Source organism: Amia ocellicauda, chromosome 6 (assembly GCF_036373705.1).
Source record: "Amia ocellicauda isolate fAmiCal2 chromosome 6, fAmiCal2.hap1, whole genome shotgun sequence".
Taxonomy (NCBI): domain Eukaryota; kingdom Metazoa; phylum Chordata; class Actinopteri; order Amiiformes; family Amiidae; genus Amia; species Amia ocellicauda.
Genome location: NC_089855.1, coordinates 35,214,697 through 35,238,144, shown reverse-complemented (window position 1 = coordinate 35,238,144; position 23,448 = coordinate 35,214,697). Strand labels below are relative to the sequence as shown.

The 23,448-nt window shown below is 35.9% G+C and overlaps 1 protein-coding gene across 1 annotated transcript; it reads right to left on the bottom strand.

The window, feature by feature from the left end:
- Window positions 1-1,165: 1,165 nt before the first annotated feature.
- poglut2 (protein O-glucosyltransferase 2) lies at window positions 1,166-23,443 on the bottom strand. Its single transcript, XM_066707052.1, has 10 exons — window positions 22,888-23,443; window positions 21,853-22,058; window positions 18,473-18,678; window positions 16,863-16,940; window positions 14,334-14,506; window positions 10,385-10,622; window positions 8,329-8,538; window positions 6,936-7,025; window positions 2,489-2,593; window positions 1,166-1,386 (listed from the first exon to the last, which is right to left on the bottom strand). The coding sequence occupies exons 1-10, from the start codon at window positions 23,106-23,108 to the stop codon at window positions 1,369-1,371; spliced, it is 1,545 nt and encodes a 514-aa protein (XP_066563149.1). The 5' UTR covers window positions 23,109-23,443; the 3' UTR covers window positions 1,166-1,368.
- Window positions 23,444-23,448: the final 5 nt, after the last annotated feature.

Sequence of the window (23,448 nt, the reverse complement as noted above, 5' to 3'; positions counted from 1 at the left end):
GCGTTATAGTGTTTCTACACACAAACTAGTCAGAGAGGTCAGATGCTGGTTAATTTTACGTTTCAAACACATAAGAACCATTATAACCAAAGAGTCTGACCTGGAAACTGAACTATGTGCTTGGTTTTCATGCTTACTGTAGTGTAATCCTTTATCTAGCTTTTGTAGTTACTGTAGTTTGATTCTCCTGATCGGTTTGGTTAAAATTGGATGCCAGTTTCATAGTATTTATTTTTGAACTCAAATAAAAAATATATAAAAAATGTATGCAGATCCCACCCTTTTAACCCCCGCTAATATCAGTGAATATGAAAAAACTATGAGGAAGATTCAGTAAGTTACAAAAACATAATTAAAATCTCATCTCTGAGTTCTATAATATACAGTTCAATGGAGACGCATACTTGGTTTATGATTTCACTGAGACCCTTGATACTATTTTCTCATAAGTCTACTGTATTTAAAATGTAGTTTCCGAAGTCTGTACTATTTTCTATATTTTCTTAGTTTTATAAATGATCAAGAAACAATTCATTACATTAACTTGGTTTGGTGAATTCAGAATTGTTTGCAAAATCATACAACTTGGTTTAACTATGTAATCGTGTCAACTTCCAGTTAAACAAACACCAAATTAAGGAAGAATCTATAACATGTACAAACTATTTCACAATATTTTAGCAGGTCAAAGTCTAATTTTTACTGTAACAATGTGACTATAAGGAAATAATAAGGTTTGATTTTATGTCCTCCTTTTTACTGTGTTATTATAACCCGACATTCTCAAGGTTGTGAATGGCAAGATCATAAAGAATTCTTCACTGATACATGTGCCAGTTGTTCTTAAGTTTAAAGAATAACTTCAGATCACAGTACTGTTATAATATTGCTTTGAGGTACCTGAATGGTTTCCAGGCTTGTTTTAGTCATGAATTGTATCACTAGAAATGTTAATAATATCTACTGAGTAAATGTATTTCCTTTTCTGAAGTATTCAACCCATTTTCAGTTTTATATTAAGCTAAACATAAATGCTGAAAGATATACTTGAAGTTTCAATATACAGAACAATACAAAATAATACAAAAAATATGTATAATTCTATTAAATAGAGGTTTACATATACGTCAAATTGTTTTAGTTTTCATAATAATGTGACCAAGCATTTTTTTAAAATATAAATAATGAAAATTCTTTATTACAAATCTGTAAACTTCACATTAAGAAAGTAGAATACAAACATGTATAATAGAATAACTTTACTAATTGCATTGTATTGTAATTCAAAAGTAAAATATGCAAACAAATTAGACCATAAAAGGAATATATTTCTATAATTGTATATTGGAGAACAGCAACACCTGACTGTCAGAGTTCATCCTTGCCCTGTAAAATAAATTATAAACAAAATTAAAAGGTTGCAGTTTTCAAATAAATGTTATACAAATGTCAGTCATTTCACAAATTCTGGTGTGAAATTCCCTATTGTGATGGCTATAGAGTTGACTTTATTAATACAAGAATATCTGAAAATGAATGGCACATCAAGCACATCAAGATTTGTGCTTTTAAAAGAACTGTAGAAGCATCTTTATGTCTGAAGGTGTTATATCCCACCAGGATTAGATGCAGAAGCATCAAAATCTATGCCAAAGCATATATACCAAAGCAGTGTAAAATATAAATCTCTGACACACATTTTGTTTTGTATATTCACCAAATCAAGGACACTTTTGAGTCTTATCCATGCAACTGAATGTTTTAAATAAAGAGAAGGCTGGTTATGTGTCTCTAGGTGCAAATGTTTATTTCACCATTGTCTGGGTGTATGCCAGATAACCTAACCAGTGTAGGACACAGAAAATCCAAATAAAGGATGACTTTATGACCCAATTACAAGCAGAAGTATGTAATTTTTTTTCTGTTATAATCTGCTTTTTCTGAGTGTTCCTTATACAGAGTTGTTCTTATTAAATTATGTGTATACACGACTGTCAAATAATGGTCTAAAATTAGAGTTCTGGAGGCTGCCTGTGTGTGCCCTGGCTCTCTGAAGGACTTTTTAAATAAGCCTGATGATTTTTGATTCTCTTACTCTTTGTGAAAGCAGAATACCTCTAGAAAGCCATGTTCAAAGTAATTTGAACGTCATAAGTAAAATAAACTAATTCAAAACTACAGACTTTACATTTTGCTTTACCTGGCAGATTTTAACAAGTCTTTTAAGGAAGAACAAGATCAGGATTAAATTCCAACTTACAATGAAAAGATAAATAAAATAAATATAATGCACCATTATATGCCTACCAGCTACCTTCACGGTTGAAGGGAGAACTGTTCAACTCCAGGGGCTAAATTTCCACTATAGGCAAACCGTGGACACATTGCCCTCGTAATTCACTTAGTATAGCTTACCTTTGTTCCCAGTGGGAAAATAAGGTACTCAGAAAACTTTCCAGACACAAGTGAAAATAATATCAAAACTTGCCTCCTTCCTGTGACAGATGCATGGAAAAAGGTCATCTTTTGGTTGTTCCACTAACTCCATTCCATCTCTAACTTTGGGTTCACTCACCTGGAGATTGGCATATTCCTGAAACACAAAGCTAGCTGTATGAGGGTCAGTCACAAAGGTGGTTTATCTTACAGACAGACAGATCTGTGAGAGTTACGCATCTCTGTATAATCTGATTACTGCCCGATAGCCATGTGAATTTTCTACATTAGCAGCACCAACTATGGGTTAAGCAGCAATACAGTGTTAGAAATGTATGTTGTACTGACTAATCTAAGTTATAATACAATCCTAAACTCATTCATTTTACAGCATTGTATATTTTTTTTAAAGAGGGACTTTTACAAACAAAAATTAAGCCTTATTCCCTTACAAATATGGCAATTAATTCAAAAGGATAAGGAAGCCTGTGTATAAAACACAAATGTTTAATTTCACTCATTGTAAATTAAATAATTGTGATTTAACATTTCACCGCCCTTTATGCATTCACTCAAGAACAACTATCATACTTAGTATATATAGCTAACAATGTCTTGCCACTCGAAACAACTTCTAAAAACCGCAGAAATATTTTGCAGTTTTCTTTCTTGACCTTTGATGTAAAATCAAAGAGAGAAGTACTACTGCCATATTGGTGTAATTAATATTCATCTTCACAGATCACTTACTGTGATTTAAATCCACAATGCATTTTACTCTAAACATGCAGTAAATGCCTGGAACTTGCTTGGGCAAAGTTTAAACATTAATTTTTGAAGTTTATTTTATACGAGACAATAAAGCACTTCAGATGGCCACACATAGTATGATTCTTAGTAGGAGTATTGCAAAGTGCATTGACTTCTCTGGATTATAACCACAGACCTTGAAATCATTAAAATAAAGTCAAACTTGCATTCTTTAATATCCACACATCGGACACTTTTCAGAATATGAATTGTGTTCCTGTATATATTTAAACAGATAAATCAAAATGAGACCTAGGTCTCTATTACAGTTGAGCCTTTTAACAATTAAAACACATACAAATATGTGGATGTAGGACACAATAATTTGAAATTCATTGTAAATTTACATATCATAATAAGGGATATAGCTAGGCTAAAGAAAGGTTCATGCAGACTGGCACAATGAGGAATATGTGAGTTATATTTGCATCCCTTTACAATTGCCCCCTAAACATGGTTTTAGGCATATTCTGTTGTCTGATGCACAGAGACTGTTTCCATCTTGAATGGAAAAAAAATCTTAATAAATCCAATAATCATCATCATCTAAACATTATGTGTTTAACAAATTACCATGTATTGACATCCTTTGAACCATACATATCAAAATAATTCCAGTAAATCAGAAATTATAAAGGTTGGGTTAATGATTTATGCAGGAGCTTACAAGTTGTACACCTTTTAATTATTGAACTGGTCCTTTAACACAAATCATTGTAATTTGCAGCAGATTATCTGTGTCATAAAGAAGAGAAGTGGCCACTTGGATGTAACGGAGTCAAACTTTAACCAAACTAGAACTTCTACATCTTGTGAATGATCTAAGTTTGGGTATAACTAGAAGGCACTTTGATATCTGTAAATGGGGTGGGTGAGAAATTATTTTACGCTGTTATCAGTAGCGTGCTGCAATAGATAATGAAGGCATGGGGATCAGGGGTCAACGGATCATCAGCTCTCATGGTAAACCTACAGATATTGCTTAAAAGGAGGTAAGACTTGCCAAAGATGTGTTAATTGACAAATGCATCACACCCCTTTAACACAGTCGCTGATTTCAATAACAGGCTAATTACTGATCTGAAGACATCAGTTTTCTTTAAACGTATAGTTGAGACATTTTCCATAAATGTCTATTCAATCTGCATTTTATTTTCCAGATAAGTAAGGTTATATGGATCAAACAACTTGTGTAAACAGAGCAAGTGAAACCAATTCAATTCAGTGCTTTTTGTGAGAAATCACTTCATCAAGTGATATCTGTCGGTTTAAAAAATGGTTTATAGGGTTATGTGTTACATTCCCCTGAATCAATGCTTTGTTTATGGTCACAGGCACATCACTGACTGTTACTGATCTAGAAAATTGATCCCAATGAGAGCAGATGTTAAGAGATTCCACCAGAGTAAGAATGTAATTAAGTGGATATTTTGCCAAATTACTGTAAAGGCCTAACCTAATGTTGATGTTACTGTTGATAATGTAATATTGGTAAAAAAAAAAAAAAGTAGGATTATAAACAATTTCCAATGCATAACTTCTGATCCCTCCAACTATGCACATTTATTAGATTATTGCATTCAAATTATTACATAATAATTCCCTTGTGAATGCCCTGTTATATGTGCTGGGGAACTATTTTGTTTGGTTGTAATGAAAGAATGATCCACACTATACACTATTCACAATAGTTGATTATTCATATGAAAGGAAAATCAATTAAAAATATTAGTGAACATACCAATGGAGTTAGGAAATTTATAAATCTCCCTGCCTCTGTGTTATGCTGCTTATGCTTCTGATGTAAACATTGATTTTGATGTTATATTTACATTAAAAAATACCATAAAAAACCAAATAAATATTGTCAAAGATATCGCCATGTCATTAGAAATTCCAGTGTTGCATTGGTTTACAATATTTTTTATCAAAAGGAACGGAACAATTTTCTGTGATGTTAAAGGGAGATCACAGCTGTCGTTTATTGCCGAACCAAAGGTTCATCACATTATATCAAGGACAGCAAAACATTGTTTTACAATATCGAGGCAGACAAAACCACATGCAAAATCCAATTAAGCCCATTGAAGCTGTAAAAGAATAATGACTGACTCTTCAAGGCCACATCCATAAAACCAGATACATAAAACAATTTTCCTATTCTTTTTTGTGGGTGGAGGGGGGGATTCTGCATTTGTACTCCTACATTTTGGAATCACTAATTGCTTTATTAACAGCAATGCAACTCCCATTCCAGTACAGGAAAGATGACAGATGCATATATGCTTAAAGCATTCAAAATTCTATCTCATCCTATATGTGTACAAGGAACAAGGGAGTTACAAGTGTGGGTTCCAAAATATCAGTGAAACAAGATGTCACATGACATGACGTGGATTTCCTGATGTAACTGGTTTGTGGCATGGTTTTCTGTACATGTAAACCACCCTTTCCGACATTCTCACAAAAGTGACTGTTCAATGTTGCATTATGAACACCATCCTTTCCCCTTTGTTTGTTTGGAGCCAGGTTAAAGGCTGCTGTTAACAAGTTAAATAAATCCAGTCCATATACCCATAGATAGGATCATTTAGTGTTTAGCTCAAGCAGAATGTCTCGAGTAAGATAAGAATGCACATGTAAGCTTAGCCCATGTTAAGAGCTGCTCAGCCAGTCACAAGAGGTCACTGCTGCACTGTTGCCTGCTGAGGAAACAAACACTTAAAACTACAAACACTCAAGCCCCAGTGACACAAGTGTAGCATGTGTGGTCAGAGTTCTCACTTCGATTTGAACCACTGTCTCAGGCCCACCTCCAAGGGCCCGATCCACACAAATCTACCAGTAGAGCGACAAAGATGATGTCACCTTAATGAGCTCACACACTATGAGCCCTGTTACACTAGGCTGGGGAATCGGGATCTCGTCTTTTGTCACGCACTTTTCTTCACTAGCGTTATTTCATCATCAGTTTGCATATTCGTCAGCAATTCACATATTCAGTTACAAATTACACAAAAACTTTCAGACAAGCAGTTGGGCTACATGAATAAATTATAAAAAAAACAAATGAATAAATACATAGATTTCATTTTTTAAATTTATTTACCTATGTATTTATTTATTTCATATTTTATTTATTTATTTATGAAAAGTGCATGATGAAAAGATCCGGGGAATCGCAGCCGGCTAATAAAACAGCCCATATTCAAACAACTGATTATAATCGGCTACAATTTACCTTTACCATATGAGCTACTTGGGAAAGCAATATCCATTTTTACATATTTCATGTTCATAAAGGGTTTTAATATATTTTACATGAGAAACAATACAAAATAAACATAAGGATGGTGTTTTATTGTCTTCAAGACACTTCAAGGTCAGTATAGGTGTAATGCAGGTAAAATGTATACAATTAAGATTAAATACAAGGAGAATGGAGATGAGGACTTTGCTCTGTGACAACTGTCAGATCATGGGTTCCAATGGGTCAATTAAGACGTAGAACACATAGACACTGCTGGCATTTAGTTTTTACACATGAAAAAAGGGGAAGTATAAGTTATAGCTCAAATAATTCCATGTCTTCCATCCAGTAAAGCTAGACAAAAAAAATGCCTTTCATTGGTAATCACAGCATATCTGTCCATTACTCTTTTAAATAAATAAATACATGTTTTACTTACCTGAAAAAGCTTGAAATAGTAACAAAATATGTGATCCCCCATAAGATTTGTTCTTGCAAATTCCTGGCCAGCTTTTCCAATTTTTTTTGCCTATACAAGTAAACAAAGTATGGGGTTTTAAATTACATGTGCAAATAATCTGTGACCATCTCATTTATTTGTTTTGATGAGGGAAGATGACCTTATTTGATAGCTTCTGTATCAGCCTAATATTGGAACTTTCTATTCTTATCATTGATGCCAATCATAAGTAAACTGCCTGTGTATGAATTAAAATATAGCTATTGTTTTTGTATTTATTCTTCTATAATACTGAAGTGAATGCACATGAAAACCTGGGAGCCTTTTTATGTTTTGTATTACAAATCAACCTACCTGATCAGCATGAATTAGTCTCTTAAATAGCTATAATATAAACAAACGTGAATCTGTCATCAAACAAATAAAAACTAAACGTATGAAAAAGCAGCACCATGGAAAAGAGCAGTTATTCTAGCTTATCCCCAGTGTGAATTGTGAGATCCGACATCAGGAACAGTTTTCTTTCTGTGTGACTGGGGGCACAGTGACAATCCCAAGTAAAAAGAGGGTGTATGGAAAACACTCCCCCCCCATCCCCCCCCATCCCCCCCCACAACCCATACCTTCCAGTTATAATTAAAATTGTAATGCCTGATCTGGGCTGGTCATTTGTCACATAGTCCTGGGACACTAAAAGGCAATTCAGGGCTTTAAACTGTCTCTCAAACCCCAAATGAATTGAACACACAAGCTTTGGAAAACAAGGTAATAGCCCTAGACTAAATCATCTGGTCCAATCATAGAATCAAGCAAGGTAATACAGTAATTCACAACTAATATTGATTGAACTTTTAGGAAAAACTTTAACTCCAGATTTGTAAAAAAAAAATGTGTGTGTGTGTGTGTGTGTGTGTGTGTGTATGTATGTATATATATATATATATATATATATATATATATATATATATATATATATATATATATACACACACACACACACACACACATTTGAACTTGCATATCATCATGATGGGGCTTTTGATTAATCAGGTTTATAATATGCATTTCAGCCAATCTTGCAGTACACACTCAATCTTTCTAGTTTAGAGGATATTCAAGGTCAAGTTAAGAAATGTGTCCTGTCAGAGAGACTGCAAGTATGAAGCTTAATGATGAGCACTAAATGAAGGCCAAAGATGTTGGCTAACGAAACATATCCTCCACACCCAGTGGAACCTAATCACACTTTATATAATTCCAATAAACTAGGCCTCTTTTAACAACCTCAATTACAGTCATGGCAGGTTTCCCAGTGAATGATTATGAAGAACTAATGTCTGGTGCTGGCATACAGGAGATCTTGCCAACCTACCTCTTTGTCATTATCTTTTGACCACTGTATCTTTTCAAGAAGATCACTGAGGTCACTCTTGAAGGGAATGTAGTGCTCCCAGGGTTTGAGGTCAATGTAGAAATGCTCATAGTAGATGGAGTCATGTTTCAGTACAACACTGTTTCCTGCCAGCAGATAAGGTAGTCGGTAAGCTGCAACTGTTCCGTCAATATTGATCTGATATTTGTACTGCAAAAGAAAGAGCAAATGCTAATCCATTTCTTGGTTTTGGTTTTCCAAATAATTATTTTCCCACATTCAGAAGATTAGTCCGCAATGGTTTCCCATTACAATTTCCCAGCCTCATAACATTAAAATAACTGTTTACCTTGCTACTGAAGTTTAAATGTTTAAAACAACAACTGACTATTATTTTTGTTTTTCTAACTAATGTTAACAATATATTGGGAGCCATTCTGGGACAATGCAACTGCAATGCGACTGAGTTACACCCCACCTGCCAAAAATGTAATTCATTTATTATTTTTATTGTTACTGCTGTATACAAATTGCCTCAGCTCCCATAGAATTAGAGTAGCAGAGACACACAGAGGAGCAGAGATTCACAATTCTCAGTCAAATCACATTTCATCCAGCTGGTGAACCATTTGATCTTGGAAAGGACACAGTTTCCACAGTTGAGAATTTTTATGAGAGAATTACCTGTGCGCTTTCAGAAGACTTTTTAATGTTGGTGAAGGGACAGGCTATGCAGTGTATTTGTTACACTGTGGAAATCTTTACTAAAAAGCAAATGCAAGTCATAAATGTTGCACAAACAACTACGTGCAATCTTAAATGGAAGAATACATAACACGACAAATAGCACGAGACCTATTGAGCAAGGATCATTTCAATGGCAAAACAGAAAAAAAACGAGACTCACACAATCATTTTATGAGAAAGTTTAACTTTGCAAGGTTAGGTTTTCATTCCAGCCAAAAGAAATTCCAGGTAAATTACATTTTATAACCCTGAAGAGATGTCCCCAAAGTCCTGTTTTAATGCCTTGGAAGTGTAATACTCATAAACTAAATTGAGTCAATAACCATGTTAAATTGCAGGTGTAGCTTCAGTTGTTCCACTACTGGCATACATTTTGTAACAAGTACTATGACAGTACTGTTTCAATAACTTTACATTTATAGTTATCTATTCTATGTAATGAAAACTATTCTTAATTTTAGTTTATTTAAACTAAATATATAATTACAATTAATGAACAATAAATTACAAGTGTCAGCTGATATTAATATGGGTATAAGGTGATAGCTGATTTTGGATTTGCTTCTGATTGCATACTCAAAGTCAGTGTTTACTTAACAGTACTTTTGGTTTTAAAGGAATGCAGCTTAATGCTAGGCCTCCGTTACTATAAAAAGCACTAGACAGAAGGTAGCTGTAAATGCATACAAATTATTGGCAACACTTAAGAAAAAGGGAAGTTATACATTTGCAAATTTTGAACACTGTCTCAGAGGAAATCCTTTCATGGACCTAAAGGTAGTCATTTTTTTTTTTTTTTAGTTTTTATATTACCATATTGGAATACAAACTTGGATTTTTGGATTACAAGCAACTATCACAGCTTTACTGGATAAGATAATAGTATCACTGACACCCCCCAATGGTAAATAAAGAAACATTAAATTGCTGAAGTTGTGTTATCTGTTGTTTGACAGGGTACATTTTGTGATTTTTTAAAATTAATTATCTTATTAAGTAAGGTTGTCTTAAATTGGAGGCCATCCTATATTCGAGTCACTGTCTTACATATAGTATAAATAAGTGGTCATGGTGTTCCCCTGTGTCTTAGGCTTTTGTTCCTGTTCAGTTCTTAATGGCTTAATTGAAAAAGTATAATTCCTTAATTGGATATTGCTCATGGTTTTGAGCTTTAAAATGATTGAAGATCACTCAGGGAAGGATTACATGTAATAACAGAGAACTCCGCTAGAGCAACAACCACAAGACACAGATACTCAGTACTCCAGGCCGGGTGCAGAAGCCCTGTTCTGACCGGCTGATGACCTACCTTAAAGAAGTCAAAAAAGGACACATGCTCCACCAGGGGGCCATAGAGGCTCTCGTCATGTTTGAAGAAGAAGAAGTTTGTGAAAGCGGCGTCAATCAGGGATGGGTTGTGGCGTCCAAGTTTCACCAGCTCCAGGCGCTCTTTTCGGCTGTCCCTGCCTCTCCAGAAGGCACTGCTGTTTTTGTCTTCCCAAGAGGGCCCTGTGTTGGCCTGTACCGACATCATGTCCAGACTCACACTGGACAAGGGAAAAGGGCACAGTCACCCCACGAGTGGCCAAAATTATTATTCTCTAAGGTTCAATGCATCCATCAAAATCTGTAAGAATGAGTCCTTCAATATGATGATAAACATTGACATTATAAAAAGGGAAATCATACTCTTTGAAGATCAATTCCTTCTAATAACAAGGAACTTATGACCTCTACTCTAGATGCATTCATTCTAAATATACATTATCTTTTTATTATTGTAGCTGAAAGAAATTTGAACACATTCTAATCAACCAGTCTTGTCTGTGCTAGAGTTAAGTTTCAATAGCTTCAATCATAAGAGCAATTTTCAATAGCCCCTGAAATAATAGGAGCATCATTCCCTCCAGAAAGCAAAGTTTTGTGGTTAAATACTAGTCATATCATATTTAATCATTTGGGGACCTTGGAAGTAAGCAAAAGTACGCAAAATTATATTGATAATTTTATATGAATCCTTTTAAGTTTGAAAAATGTTAAATCAAGTCTTCTTGGATACAATTTTTAGACAAATAACACTAACAACAACCATTTATTTTTGTAATTCTATGAATTGCTATGCCAAGGTTCCTTCAGGTTAAGAATGTGGAAAAATAATGACTTTTCATAGTCATAATTACTTTTTAATGACCTGGATCAAAGTGTTCTAGGATTATAATACACTGCTCAAAAAAATTAAGGGAACACTTAAATCACACATCGGATCTTGATGAACAAAATATATTAAAGATCAAAATCTTTACTGTACATTGTGTAATTCCTTGAGAACAAAATGACGTAACAATGGTCAATGGAAACCAAAATCACCAAGCGATTGAGGGCTGGATTCAAACTCACACCAAAAATCAAAGTAAACAATTGAAATTATAGGCTGTTCCAACTTGCGTGAATTTCATCACGGCAACTCATAATGTGACTCAGTAGTGTGTATGGCCCCCACGTGCCTGTATGCACTCCTGACAACGTCTGGGCATGCTCCCGATGAGATGGTGAATGGTGTCCTGATGAATCTCCTCCCAGACCTGGATCAGGGCATCAGTGAGCTCCTGGACAGTCTGTGGCGCTACTTTGCGGCGTCGAATGCACCGATACATAACGTCCCAAAGGTTCTCAATTGGATTCAGGTTTGGGGCCAGTCAATGGCATCAATACCTTCGTCATCCAGGAACTGCCTACACAGTATGGCCACATGAGGCCGGGTATTGTCCTGCACCAGGAGGAACCCAAGGCCCACTGCACCAGCATAAGGTCTGACAATGGGTTTGAGGATTTCATCCTGGTACCTAACAGCAGTCAGGGTACCCTCTAAGGATATGCCTCCCCTGACCACCACTGACCCACCACCAAACCTGTCATGCTGAATGATGTTGCAGGCAGCATAATGTTCACCATGGCGTCTCCAGACTCTTTCACATCTGTCACATGTGCTCAGTGTGAACCTGCTCTCATCTGTGAAGAGAACGGGGCGCCAATGGCAGACCTGCCAATTCTGGTGTTCTCTGGCAAATGCCAATGGAGTTGCATGGTGCAGGGCTGTGAGCACAGGTCCCACTAGAGGACGTCGGGCCCTCATTCCACCCTCATGGTGTCTGTTTCTGGCAGTTTGGTCAGAAACATGCACACCAGTAGCCTGCTGGAGGTCATTTTGTAGGGCTCTGGCAATGCTCCTCCTGTTCCTCCTCGCACAAAGGAGCAGATACCAGTCCTGCTGCTGGGTTGATGCCCTTCTACGGCCTTGTCCAGCTCTCCTCGTGTAACAGCCCGTCTCTTGGTATCTCCTCCACGCTCTTGAGACTATACTGGGAGACACAGCAAACCTTATTGTGACGGCACGTGTGTATGTGCCATCCTGGAGGAGCTGGACTAACCTGTGCAACCTGAATGGGCTGCAGGTACCGCCTCATGCTACCAGTAGTGACAAGGACACTAGCAAAATGCAAAACTAGAGAAGAATCAGTCAGGAAGGATAAGGAGAGAGCAATTGTCTGTGGCCACCACCTGCAAAACCATTCCCTTTTTGGGGGTTGTCTTGCTGTTGCCTCTCCAGTGCACCTGTTGTCACTTTCATTTGCACCAAAACAGGTGACATTGATTCACAATCACTTAGGCTTCCTAACTGGAAAGATTGATATCTCTGAAGTTTAATTGACTTGGTGTTATACTGTGATGATTACATGTTCCCTTAATTTTTTTGAACAGTGTAGTTGCATTGACAAAGTCCATATACACACAATGGGTGGAAATCTGCACATATCTGCAGAAATGTGCACTACAAGAACGCGACCAATGGCTTCCTCACACAGAAGTTCTGCATGGAAATACTGTGACAAAGTAAATGAAAACACTGTTAAGTGTATAATATGTGCAGTGCAATGAAACTACCACAAATCTACAGCTGATATGTTAAAAGCCAAACACCCTTCTGGGAAACTAGCAATGCCAGAAAAGGAAAGAGGAGCAACAAACAATTTAATATTATTAACCTACAAATACAGCCAGCTATTGGTATTTATTTCTTATTCACTGGAATTCGAATGCACAGGTATGTTTCTGAATGCAGACTGGTAGTCTATATGTTGAGTTGAAACGTGGAAAAGTAAATTGTTTAGTTAAGTAGATTGTATAAATTAGCTAGATAGATAGATCTAATGCATTTTGTATTTCGCTGTTATGACTGGAAAACATTGCCACAAGGACACTAATGTTAAGGCATTTTCGTTGCAGCTCACATTGCTAAACTATTAGGCTATTGAATGAAAATTGTATTAATAAATATTGGTCACTTAGTTACAGATGTAATTGCAAAATATTCCTTTATAAACAAATAGTCACAACCTTTATAGTTAATTTGAAATTGTGATAAAAGAAGTTGTGACAATATCGGGAAATAATAATACGAGAGTCTGACACGAGATGACAGGTCTGCTTATTGCTGCTGTTAGTATGCCATTTCCATACATCTTCTACTATGAAGGTATTTTTACATAGACTAATGTTTATTTAACACATTTGTTGTGTTAGATAAGTATTAATCAATTACAAAGTAATAATTTATGGGGAAACGATTTGCGATAGGGTAAAGTTTTTTTTGCTGTGTAGCTGAGATTCTGCTGAAAAGAACCATATGCGGTTTGTTTACATTGGTTCTTTGCTGACTTTTGCAATCCAATGATCAACTGCAGAACATTGGCATGGTATTGACCAATGGAAAGGACATTACTGTGGTCTGTCATCATACCTAGAGATGTGATATTTTTTTACCCAATCACAGAACGTAACTATGAATATCTAGCCAATCCAAAGGACCTCTCTCTGGAACTCTCAGCTGATAAAGCAGGTGTCAGATTACACATGCTGCTGCAGAGAGCAGTTGTCATTGAGCGCAGATGAGAGAGAGAAACAGACTTTAATATTGTAGCTTAATAACAAATACTTTTAATAACAACACCATTAATTTTAATGACTTTTAAAGGCCTTATAATAACACTTTGAAATTTAATGACTTTACATGACATGAGAGAATGTGGAGGGAGCGGTAGCTAAGATCTTTGAACATTTGAGCATTTCTACATTTCACATGTTTCAACTGTAATATAGGCCTAGTGCATTAGTCAAATAAATAACACTTAGGGGGGAACTAGCAACTCTTTGCACACTGTAATGTGGCCCATGTGTAACGTGGTTTCCAACGGACTTACCGACCCATAGTCTCCAAGATCGACTCTGTTATATCGTATGTTGGCATGACAATGTCCCTGGTGTCGATGGACCCACACCACGAGAAGATTGGGTAGATTTTCTCCTTGGGTTTCCTCTTCTCCAAAGGCCAGTCCCCGAGATTCACAAAGAATTCTATGTCTGGCACTTTCACCTGAAAAAGAAACATCCATCAAAATTAGGGACACTTTATGTACCTTACCATCAACGCCAATATAGACCCAAACTAGACACTGTCATTAGGACTGTCTAATATGGGCTCTGCTGTGTAAATAAGGTTATAAAGTAGCTGTGAGGGGAAACACAAGCAAACCATACATGACTGAAGTTAAAATATTTTAATGTCAACAATGGTTTAATTTCTGTGTGTGCACGGGTCTTCGCCATTCTAATACAATATACAATAAAAGACAGCCTTCACAGGACCTATTAACTTTTTATAAATATATGTAAGGATTAGACACAAATATTAACTCTTTGAAAAAAAAAAACCTACATTTTAATTAAATTAACAATCAAGCAAACCTCTTCCTCTCGTTCTGAAAATATTTTGGTCCAGGATCTGCTGTAACTGACCTATAGTAACTGATCTTCATGTTACTTAAACGTAATGAAACTATTTATTAAAAACAAATGTACATCCTGTGAAACAGGCACCACTAGCACTGAAGTGTCCTGAAATGTCAATAGTTTTAAAATATTGATAATTCTATGCTTTTATATAGAGAATAAGATGTACAAAGAATGTTTGAAAATACTGCTCTGTGATTGGCTAGTTTCTCATATGTGATTTATAATATATATTCACACATGGAACTAAGAATTCATCATTCTATGACACACAAGCCAAGTCAGTTGAGATGCTGACCCCAGAAATGCTAGCAATAAAATCATCAGTCATCAGGATATTTTTTTCTCCCATCTGAACATCATAGAAGCCAGGTCATATTCTTCAGTTACAGCACATCTATTGACTTTTTCAAATGCATGCCATATGACGTCAGTTTAATCTACATAGTACCCTTCTGAAGCGTTTGTAAAATCTTTGTCAATAACATACAAAAAAGGACTGCATTCTAGGGAAAACAAAAATAATCTGTGCTGTAAATGATAAAAGTGAAAATATAATTTGGGTGGGAGATTAAATGGGTAAGACTGAGCCGCAAGAGCATTTGAAATCATGAAGACTTTTACATATTTTCTTTCTTCAATTTTAGTTTCTTTCCCCTCCAATACTGCATGTCACAATTTTCCTTGTACAGTCTTAAAGAAGCAAAGTTTATTAATGGAGATGTGCAGTCAACACAAAAAGTTTGACCTTGGATATTGGTCTAAGCACACCACTGTTGATAGTCCCAGGCTAGAGCTGAAACTTTTTTTTTTTTCATCTGCTAATGATTGAATGCATTTTACTTTTTCTTTGTTTTTGAAGGCATGTCTTCATTGTCGCTTAATTATTCCTGTGCAATGCCCTTGTGTTTTTTGACAATGATCTGTTCAGCACATAAAGGAAAGGCTTAATGTAATCCTGTAATACTGCAGATTGCTATAGGTGTAATGTTGCAAAACATTTGAGAGAATGCCGTCAGTGGGCACCATCGGAGCACACAACTGCAGTATGCACGAGCTCTTTGTCCTTTTCTCATACAAAAATGTGCCCCTGTACTAGAATAAATAAATATGTGCACACAACTGCAGTATGCACAATGCAGCATTCATATGAAAGCATCACAGGATAAAGTGGCAGGGTGATGCTTTCATATGAATGTTGCATTGTGCATACTGCAGTTGTGTGCACATATTTATTTATTCTAGTACAGGGGCACATTTTTGTATGAGAAAAGGACAAATTGCTCGCCCACACACTTTACATTTATCTCTTGTACTTTATGAATGTAGCTCTTTCAAAATTCAAATTTCTTTTTTAAGCTTTTCAAGAGGTCTTTATTGCCACTCTTAATTCATCTTTAAATCTCTGTGTGAGATCTCCTGTCAAATAAAAGAATATAAAATGAAGAACTATTAACCCATCCCTTGGATTAGCTACAATTACATAACTCTCTTCATTCAAATTATGCAATATCTGAGTCTGGTTTGTATGCAAATTGTACACATTTCTTGTTTGATAGTGCCATCAGGTGGCAGTAACCTGTATTTACACTACATTTTTATAAAATAGTTGACTTGGATATGGGGTACTAAATAACTTTATAATCCCATCTCATTGTTAGAGATGCTCCAGCAGTGATTGTTAGTGTATTATTCTGGTGTGCTATGGACCAAAATAATTGATAAATGACTAATTATAGTTATTTATTAGAAGTGAGAAATGACCTTATTGCTGAAACCAAAAAGAAGAAATTTAGGTCAGTCAAACTGAAAAAATGGTTTATAATTTATCTAGGTCTCAGTGATTAGCAACACTTCTGTTAATGACTGCATTGTACATTAAAACAAATAAATCATTACAACTTACAATGGATAATTCATATAAAAAAAAATTAACTCACTTTTCGGGTAAGAGAAAGCAGCAGAGCATCCATGAAGATTCTGAAGCCCACATGTTCTCCGTGCGTTTTAATGTACACCTGTTCAAAGGGGAAACCTTTAGTAAATCTTCATTGTAAACTCTGAGCTTTTTGGGAGTGATTGCATTGGTTTAGATGAAGTGCTCAACCTGTCCCGTAACACAGTATACAGTGTAAATGCAAGCTTCCTATTAAACGCGTTTCACTGCTGAACTGTGAATACAGTATTACACCTCAAAGTTATTGTAGGGGGAAAAAAATATGAAAATAAGTTCATTTAGCAGCTTTGAAATCCTGTTTTCACATACTGCTTTTTTTTTTTTTTTTTAGATCAATAGTATGATACTGGCCTATAATAATGTTGCACCAGGTCAGAAGTAAAATTCAAATGTACTAAATCTGATACCAGTAGCACGTAGATTTGATCAACCATAATGATGATTTATAATTATAGAAAAATTATTCAGCTATTAAAATCCTATTTGCAATGGATAAAGACAACAGCAAGGCATACTTCCAAATTTAAGACAGTCAGAAGTAAATATTAACATTAAGGTGAACTTAATACTGCAAACTTCAGAACAAGATATTCAGCTATATAGCTGAAGCAGGCCTCCTATATTCCTTCAATTAAATCAATACCATTGTGGGGGTTGGTTAGTTATTAAAAACCAAACAAGCAAAATGGGCTTTCTCTATTCTGTATCCTTTCTTATATCATGTTCTTATTTACTGGGATTAAAAATGTATTCAGCTCAGGAAGAGCTGTGTGGGCAGTAAATCAATTTCATTTTTTGTTTTTAAATTATTTTAATAAATCAACCCCCTCTGGATTATGTTAAATTTAAATGATAGAAAATGTTATCGGGAAATAAAACCTCATGCTATAAATATATACACGCACACATTTTTATCCTGACATGGGATTTTTATAGGAAAAAGGCTTTTTCACTACACAGGAAACAGTTACCATTTGTTGTGGGACTTGGCATGTAGGATACAGGTTGTTTTATTATTTTTTTCCCCATACCTTTTGAAGGAGCTGTGTCTGGGAAGACAACATACATTCACTGGGAAAAACTGCTCAGAGTATTCTTGCTGCCTTTCTTTACATTCACTGCAAATGGTTTGATGTCAGTTATTATATCTCATAATTTTACAGTAAGCAGGACTATTTATTTTCTATGGAAAACAAAAAATACAAAACAGATTTACAGGAAATGTTCTGGTTTAATTGAATTGCCATGTGTATTCTGTGTTGTGATTTATATGTTATAACACTGTACTTCTCTGAGACATTTGCTTTTAAATGCACTAAAGACTTATTATTATTTGGGGCCATATTTATAAAACCTTTACCATGAAAAAAGTCATATAAAACACACAGTGTATCTAAGAATCAACAAAAGCAAATTCAGCGTTTTCTTTTTTTTTAATAATTTAGATGTTTGATTTTCATCTTAAAAAACAAAACAAAAAAACAGATGTTCAGCTTAACATGAAGTTAAAGATTGAGTGCAGAGTGTATTTATGTGAGTCACTGTAAACATTTGTTTTCAAAGTGGGTTTATTTATTTATTTAAAATGTATACCTGGTTGTCTTTGATGGTGTAGTGACACAGGCTTTGCCTCTGTCCAAATCTCTTTGGGATTTCTTTGGCATTCCTGTCTGGGTCAATAACAGGGAACTGTGCCAAATCCTGCATGATCTGTGTGATAGTTTCAGGACAGTGCATGTTTTGCAGCCATTTGGCTGAACTCGCTTCAGGGCAATGGCAGTTCTCATGGTACACTGGGCCTAAGCAGGAAAGACAGAAATACGGAAGGAATGCATTAGTTTGACCTTTATTCCTAAAGTTCTAACATGGGGGGAAAGATTACAGAAGGGCTGATGTGTATGTAGCTGTTTTCAGAATCTGTTTAAATACAATGCAGGTTAGACTTTAAATACATATCCTACCTATTGCAATGTATTTAAATTTAAGTGTAGAAGCTTCTGAGACATCTGAATGAGTCAGCAATTATATAATTGTATGTCAAGGGCACTAACAAGATGCATTAAACACCTTAAATATGAACTATAGCAGTTTTTTAGCGCTTTGTGCAATATAGCAAAATGGAAATTTGTTTGATGCAACTTGCCACTGTATATTAACTGATTTAAAAAAATACATTAAAAAAAGCTCATTGTTAAGGAAAACAGCACAGAAAACATTCAATTCATTCAGTCTGCCCTATAGAACCCCTTTTATGAACTGGGACAGTGAATCAGAAAGTAACTCTAGAGACAAACTTGCTGCACTATCATTAATTTTGTCCTATGCCTGGTCTCTGGCTTTGTCCAAGGTCATACACAATTAACAAGGAACTGTAAACTGTAGTTTACATATTGTAGAATAATGTGAATGTATCAAATACAACAATTAAAATAATATTCACCGGAGCAACTCTGGGAGAAATTGTTAGTACTATTGTAGACAAAAATATCCACAACCTTATTATAAAAAAATATTATTCAGAACTATGTTTTGTTGCATATTCTTCATTAAACTATACATTATATACACTCACCTAAAGGATTATTAGGAACACCATACTAATACTGTGTTTGACCCCCTTTCGCCTTCAGAACTGCCTTAATTCTACGTGGCATTGATTCAACAAGGTGCTGAAAGCATTCTTTAGAAATGTTGGCCCATATTGATAGGATAGCATCTTGCAGTTGATGGAGATTTGTGGGATGCACATCCAGGGCACGAAGCTCCCGTTCCACCACATCCCAAAGATGCTCTATTGGGTTGAGATCTGGTGACTGTGGGGGCCAGTTTAGTACAGTGAACTCATTGTCATGTTCAAGAAACCAATTTGAAATGATTCGACCTTTGTGACATGGTGCATTATCCTGCTGGAAGTAGCCATCAGAGGATGGGTACATGGTGGTCATAAAGGGATGGACATGGTCAGAAACAATGCTCAGGTAGGCCAAGGCATTTAAACGATGCCCAATTGGCACTAAGGGGCCTAAAGTGTGCCAAGAAAACATCCCCCACACCATTACACCACCACCACCAGCCTGCACAGTGGTAAATAGGCATGATGGATCCATGTTCTCATTCTGTTTACGCCAAATTCTGACTCTACCATCTGAATGTCTCAACAGAAATCGAGACTCATCAGACCAGGCAACATTTTTCCAGTCTTCAACTGTCCAATTTTGGTGAGCTTGTGCAAATTGTAGCCTCTTTTTCCTATTTGTAGTGGAGATGAGTGGTACCCGGTGGGGTCTTCTGCTGTTGTAGCCCATCCGCCTCAAGGTTGTACGTGTTGTGGCTTCACAAATGCTTTGCTGCATACCTCGGTTGTAACGAGTGGTTATTTCAGTCAAAGTTGCTCTTCTATCAGCTTGAATCAGTCGACCCATTCTCCTCTGATCTCTAGCATCAACACGGCATTTTCGCCCACAGGACTGTCGCATACTGGATGTTTTTCCCTTTTCACACCATTCTTTGTAAACCCTAGAAATGGTTGTGCGTGAAAATCCCAGTAACTGAGCAGATTGTGAAATACTCAGACCGGCCCGTCTGGCACCAACAACCATGCTACGCTCAAAATAGCTTAAATCACCTTTCTTTCCCATTCAGACATTCAGTTTGGAGTTCAGGAGATTGTCTTGACCAGGACCACACCCCTAAATGCATTGAAGCAACTGCCATGTGATTGGTTGGTTAGATAATTGCATTAATGAGAAATTGAACAGGTGTTCCTAATAATCCTTTAGGTGAGTGTATATATATATATATATATATATATATATATATTACAGTTCGTTTCGGCTTAGACCAAACTACAAAGAGTTCAGCTGATTCAACTCAGTGAAGGAGGTATGTAGGCTTCTGACTGCTGCTCCATAGAAATCAATTAAGTTCAATAAGGTTTAATACAAAATATGAGTTGAACTAAATGGATCACCAAATAATGCTGTTTCAGATAAAGGATGTGAATACTTTCAGCTATAACTGTATTTGGATGCAGGAGTCATTAAGGTATCTATTGGATCTGTTAAGGATCTGTTGGTCGGTCATCCAAAAATATTTGGTAATATAGTGTACATCAGTGGTACATTTTAGCTTAGCAGTACTTTGCCAAAACATACTATATTGCTTCCACTTAGCAAACCTCGTCAATCAGTTCTGAGAAGTTCTTGGAGAAATGTTTTAGTTCATACAAAATTACTAATCCTGGTCCTCAGTACATTGTGTCTTATTAAATGTTTTTATTCCAGCTTTTCTTGAAATAATTCAAATTTATTACGACTTTAATTTAACAGTTTCCCAATTTATTATATTTTTATCTGTTTTCAGCACTGAAATGTAAGAAATAATTTAACAGAAATGCAGGGGAAAGGATCACCACACTAAAATGCTACTTTGGGATGCTTCTTCTGAATGATAATAATTTTGCAAAGACTTGGTGTTTACTGATACACTACTGATACAAAGTATACATTCAGAACAGTGATTTTGTTCTCTGCCCAATGAAAAGCAGGAGATCACAGGAAATAAGTGAAGCTAGTTATTCATCCATGGTTTTAGTTCAGGAAATATCCAAATTATTCCATAAACCACTTATTTATCACTTATCTTTTGAGAGGCTGAGGAACACTGATTCATTCTAGAGAAAACTGGAGATTCCAGTTCACTGACAGTCCATTCAGAAGAATAGACTGGCAATCAGAAACTGAATCAGTGATGAACTAGGCTTAAGAATATATAATTATTAAATTATTATTTATTTCTTAGCAGACATCCTTGTCCAGGGTGACTTACAAAACATAAGAGTAAAGTTTATTGAAAAACATTAATCAAACTGAAGATGAAGAGCGTGAAGACAATCAACTACAACTGTAAATGATACAAACAAAAAACAAAGAACTATAATATGGAATAGGGTGTCATGACAAGTACAGCATTACCTCTCAAATTGTATGGTGACTGTGCCACCTGTCTGTCTTGGAGCAAGACCTCAATCTGAAGGGAAGAGTAGCTGGCATACATTCTGTATCTGACCAAAAAGGAACCATCTTTTCTGTCCAAAACTTGCACCCATATCCTTGAAAACTGTTCTCCGGGTGCAGTAATTTTAGCTTGGAAAGTGTTTTCGCCGGGTGAAGATGTAAGACTGCAATGAATTAATTAAAAAACAACACATAAATAAGTACTGACTTATTGGATGCAACAACAAAAAAAAGCTCAAAGGGTGAAACAAGGTGTATTCAACATGAATGTTATTGGGTGAAACAAGTAAATTCAAATACTAGCCTGCCAAACTGTAAAATTGAAAATTCCTATTTAAATATTCATTAATAAGTAAAGGTGCACTATTAAGACACCATTATTTCCACATGTTTGATCTGCATTGTATAAATTGCATGTAACCGTATTTGCTGCACCTCATCCCAGTTCTATAGTGTGTCCAAAACATACTGTATTTCTACCTTTGCACTATATTTTTTAAGAGGCAGTCCTATTCAGTCTAAACTACTTTGTTGTTGTTGTTGGAACTAGATAACCGGTACATTTTTGTAAGAGCATACTGCTCCTAGTGCTTGGATTATTATTTTGTTCTCCATATAATATACATCTTGTTTAATGGTTGAATATTTTTAAATTACATTTTACCAAAAAAAAAAAACCAACAACTATCATTTCTTTGGACTGGACTTTTACAAAATGTCAACCTACAGCATACGGTAAATTAAACAATATATTTTTTAACGATTTACCGTTATGCTCATGTCTAGCCGTTTTGTCGTTCAACGTCTGACCAATAAGGTCATGTGATACAACATTCAAATAAAAGGTAGTGTTTCCCACACAGGCTGATGATGTAGTCGTGGCAATGTTTTAAGTAACGGAGAAGTGCCGTTGCACCGCCCACTGTATGTCTGAGAACTGTTCGTGTATTTTTCACACTGCAGCAACACCGTGTGCTTTGGCAATATACTCACTTGGTCCCAGTAGTATCCACGGCTTGTATATAGAAGAATCGAGCCGGGAGAACAATGTCTGCTTCCAATCCTGGTCCCCATACGAAAGTTTTGGGCGCACTGAGAGATGCCCCGTTTGACATTCCCGACAGGACATAAAGTAACAGTGTGCAACACAGATACCACCGCTTGCACGTTGCCTCCTCGGGGAGGCTCAGTGGCAAAGTACGTGGTATGAGCATGTCTTAAAAGTGTTTCAGGTGAGTGAAACAAGCAACCCCTAAAGTAGCATGTATGTGCAGCGCTGGTTCTTAATATGCATTACATGGAAACATGGCATCTGGCAGCCAGCGGAGAATGGTGAGCAATCGTTCTGAACAGAAAATGTACCAAAAACCCTCTTTCCCGGTCTACATTTAAAACGAAGACACGCATCTCTTATTTTCTTGTCCACGTTGCTACATTTGCTTGCTTAATGTGACAACAACTTTCCAATTCTTACATCGATACAGCCTTTATCTTTGCAAAGCAGCTGAAACAAACTTCGCTTTTGCAACAGTGGCAGAGACGAACGCTCTGATT

What these genes read in the sequence shown, in the direction of transcription:
- poglut2 (XM_066707052.1), bottom strand. Translation starts at nt 23,108, where the DNA reads ATGCTCATACCACGTACTTTGCCACTGAGCCTCCCCGAGGAGGCAACG. An exon ending in GTCACCATACAATTTGAGAG is followed by an intron (nt 18,679 to 21,852) that starts GTAATGCTGTAC and finishes TTTCCTGCTTAG; the next exon opens with GCCCAGTGTACCATGAGAAC. An exon ending in ATCTTGGAGACTATGGGTCG is followed by an intron (nt 10,623 to 14,333) that starts GTAAGTCCGTTG and finishes TCCCTTGTCCAG; the next exon opens with TGTGAGTCTGGACATGATGT.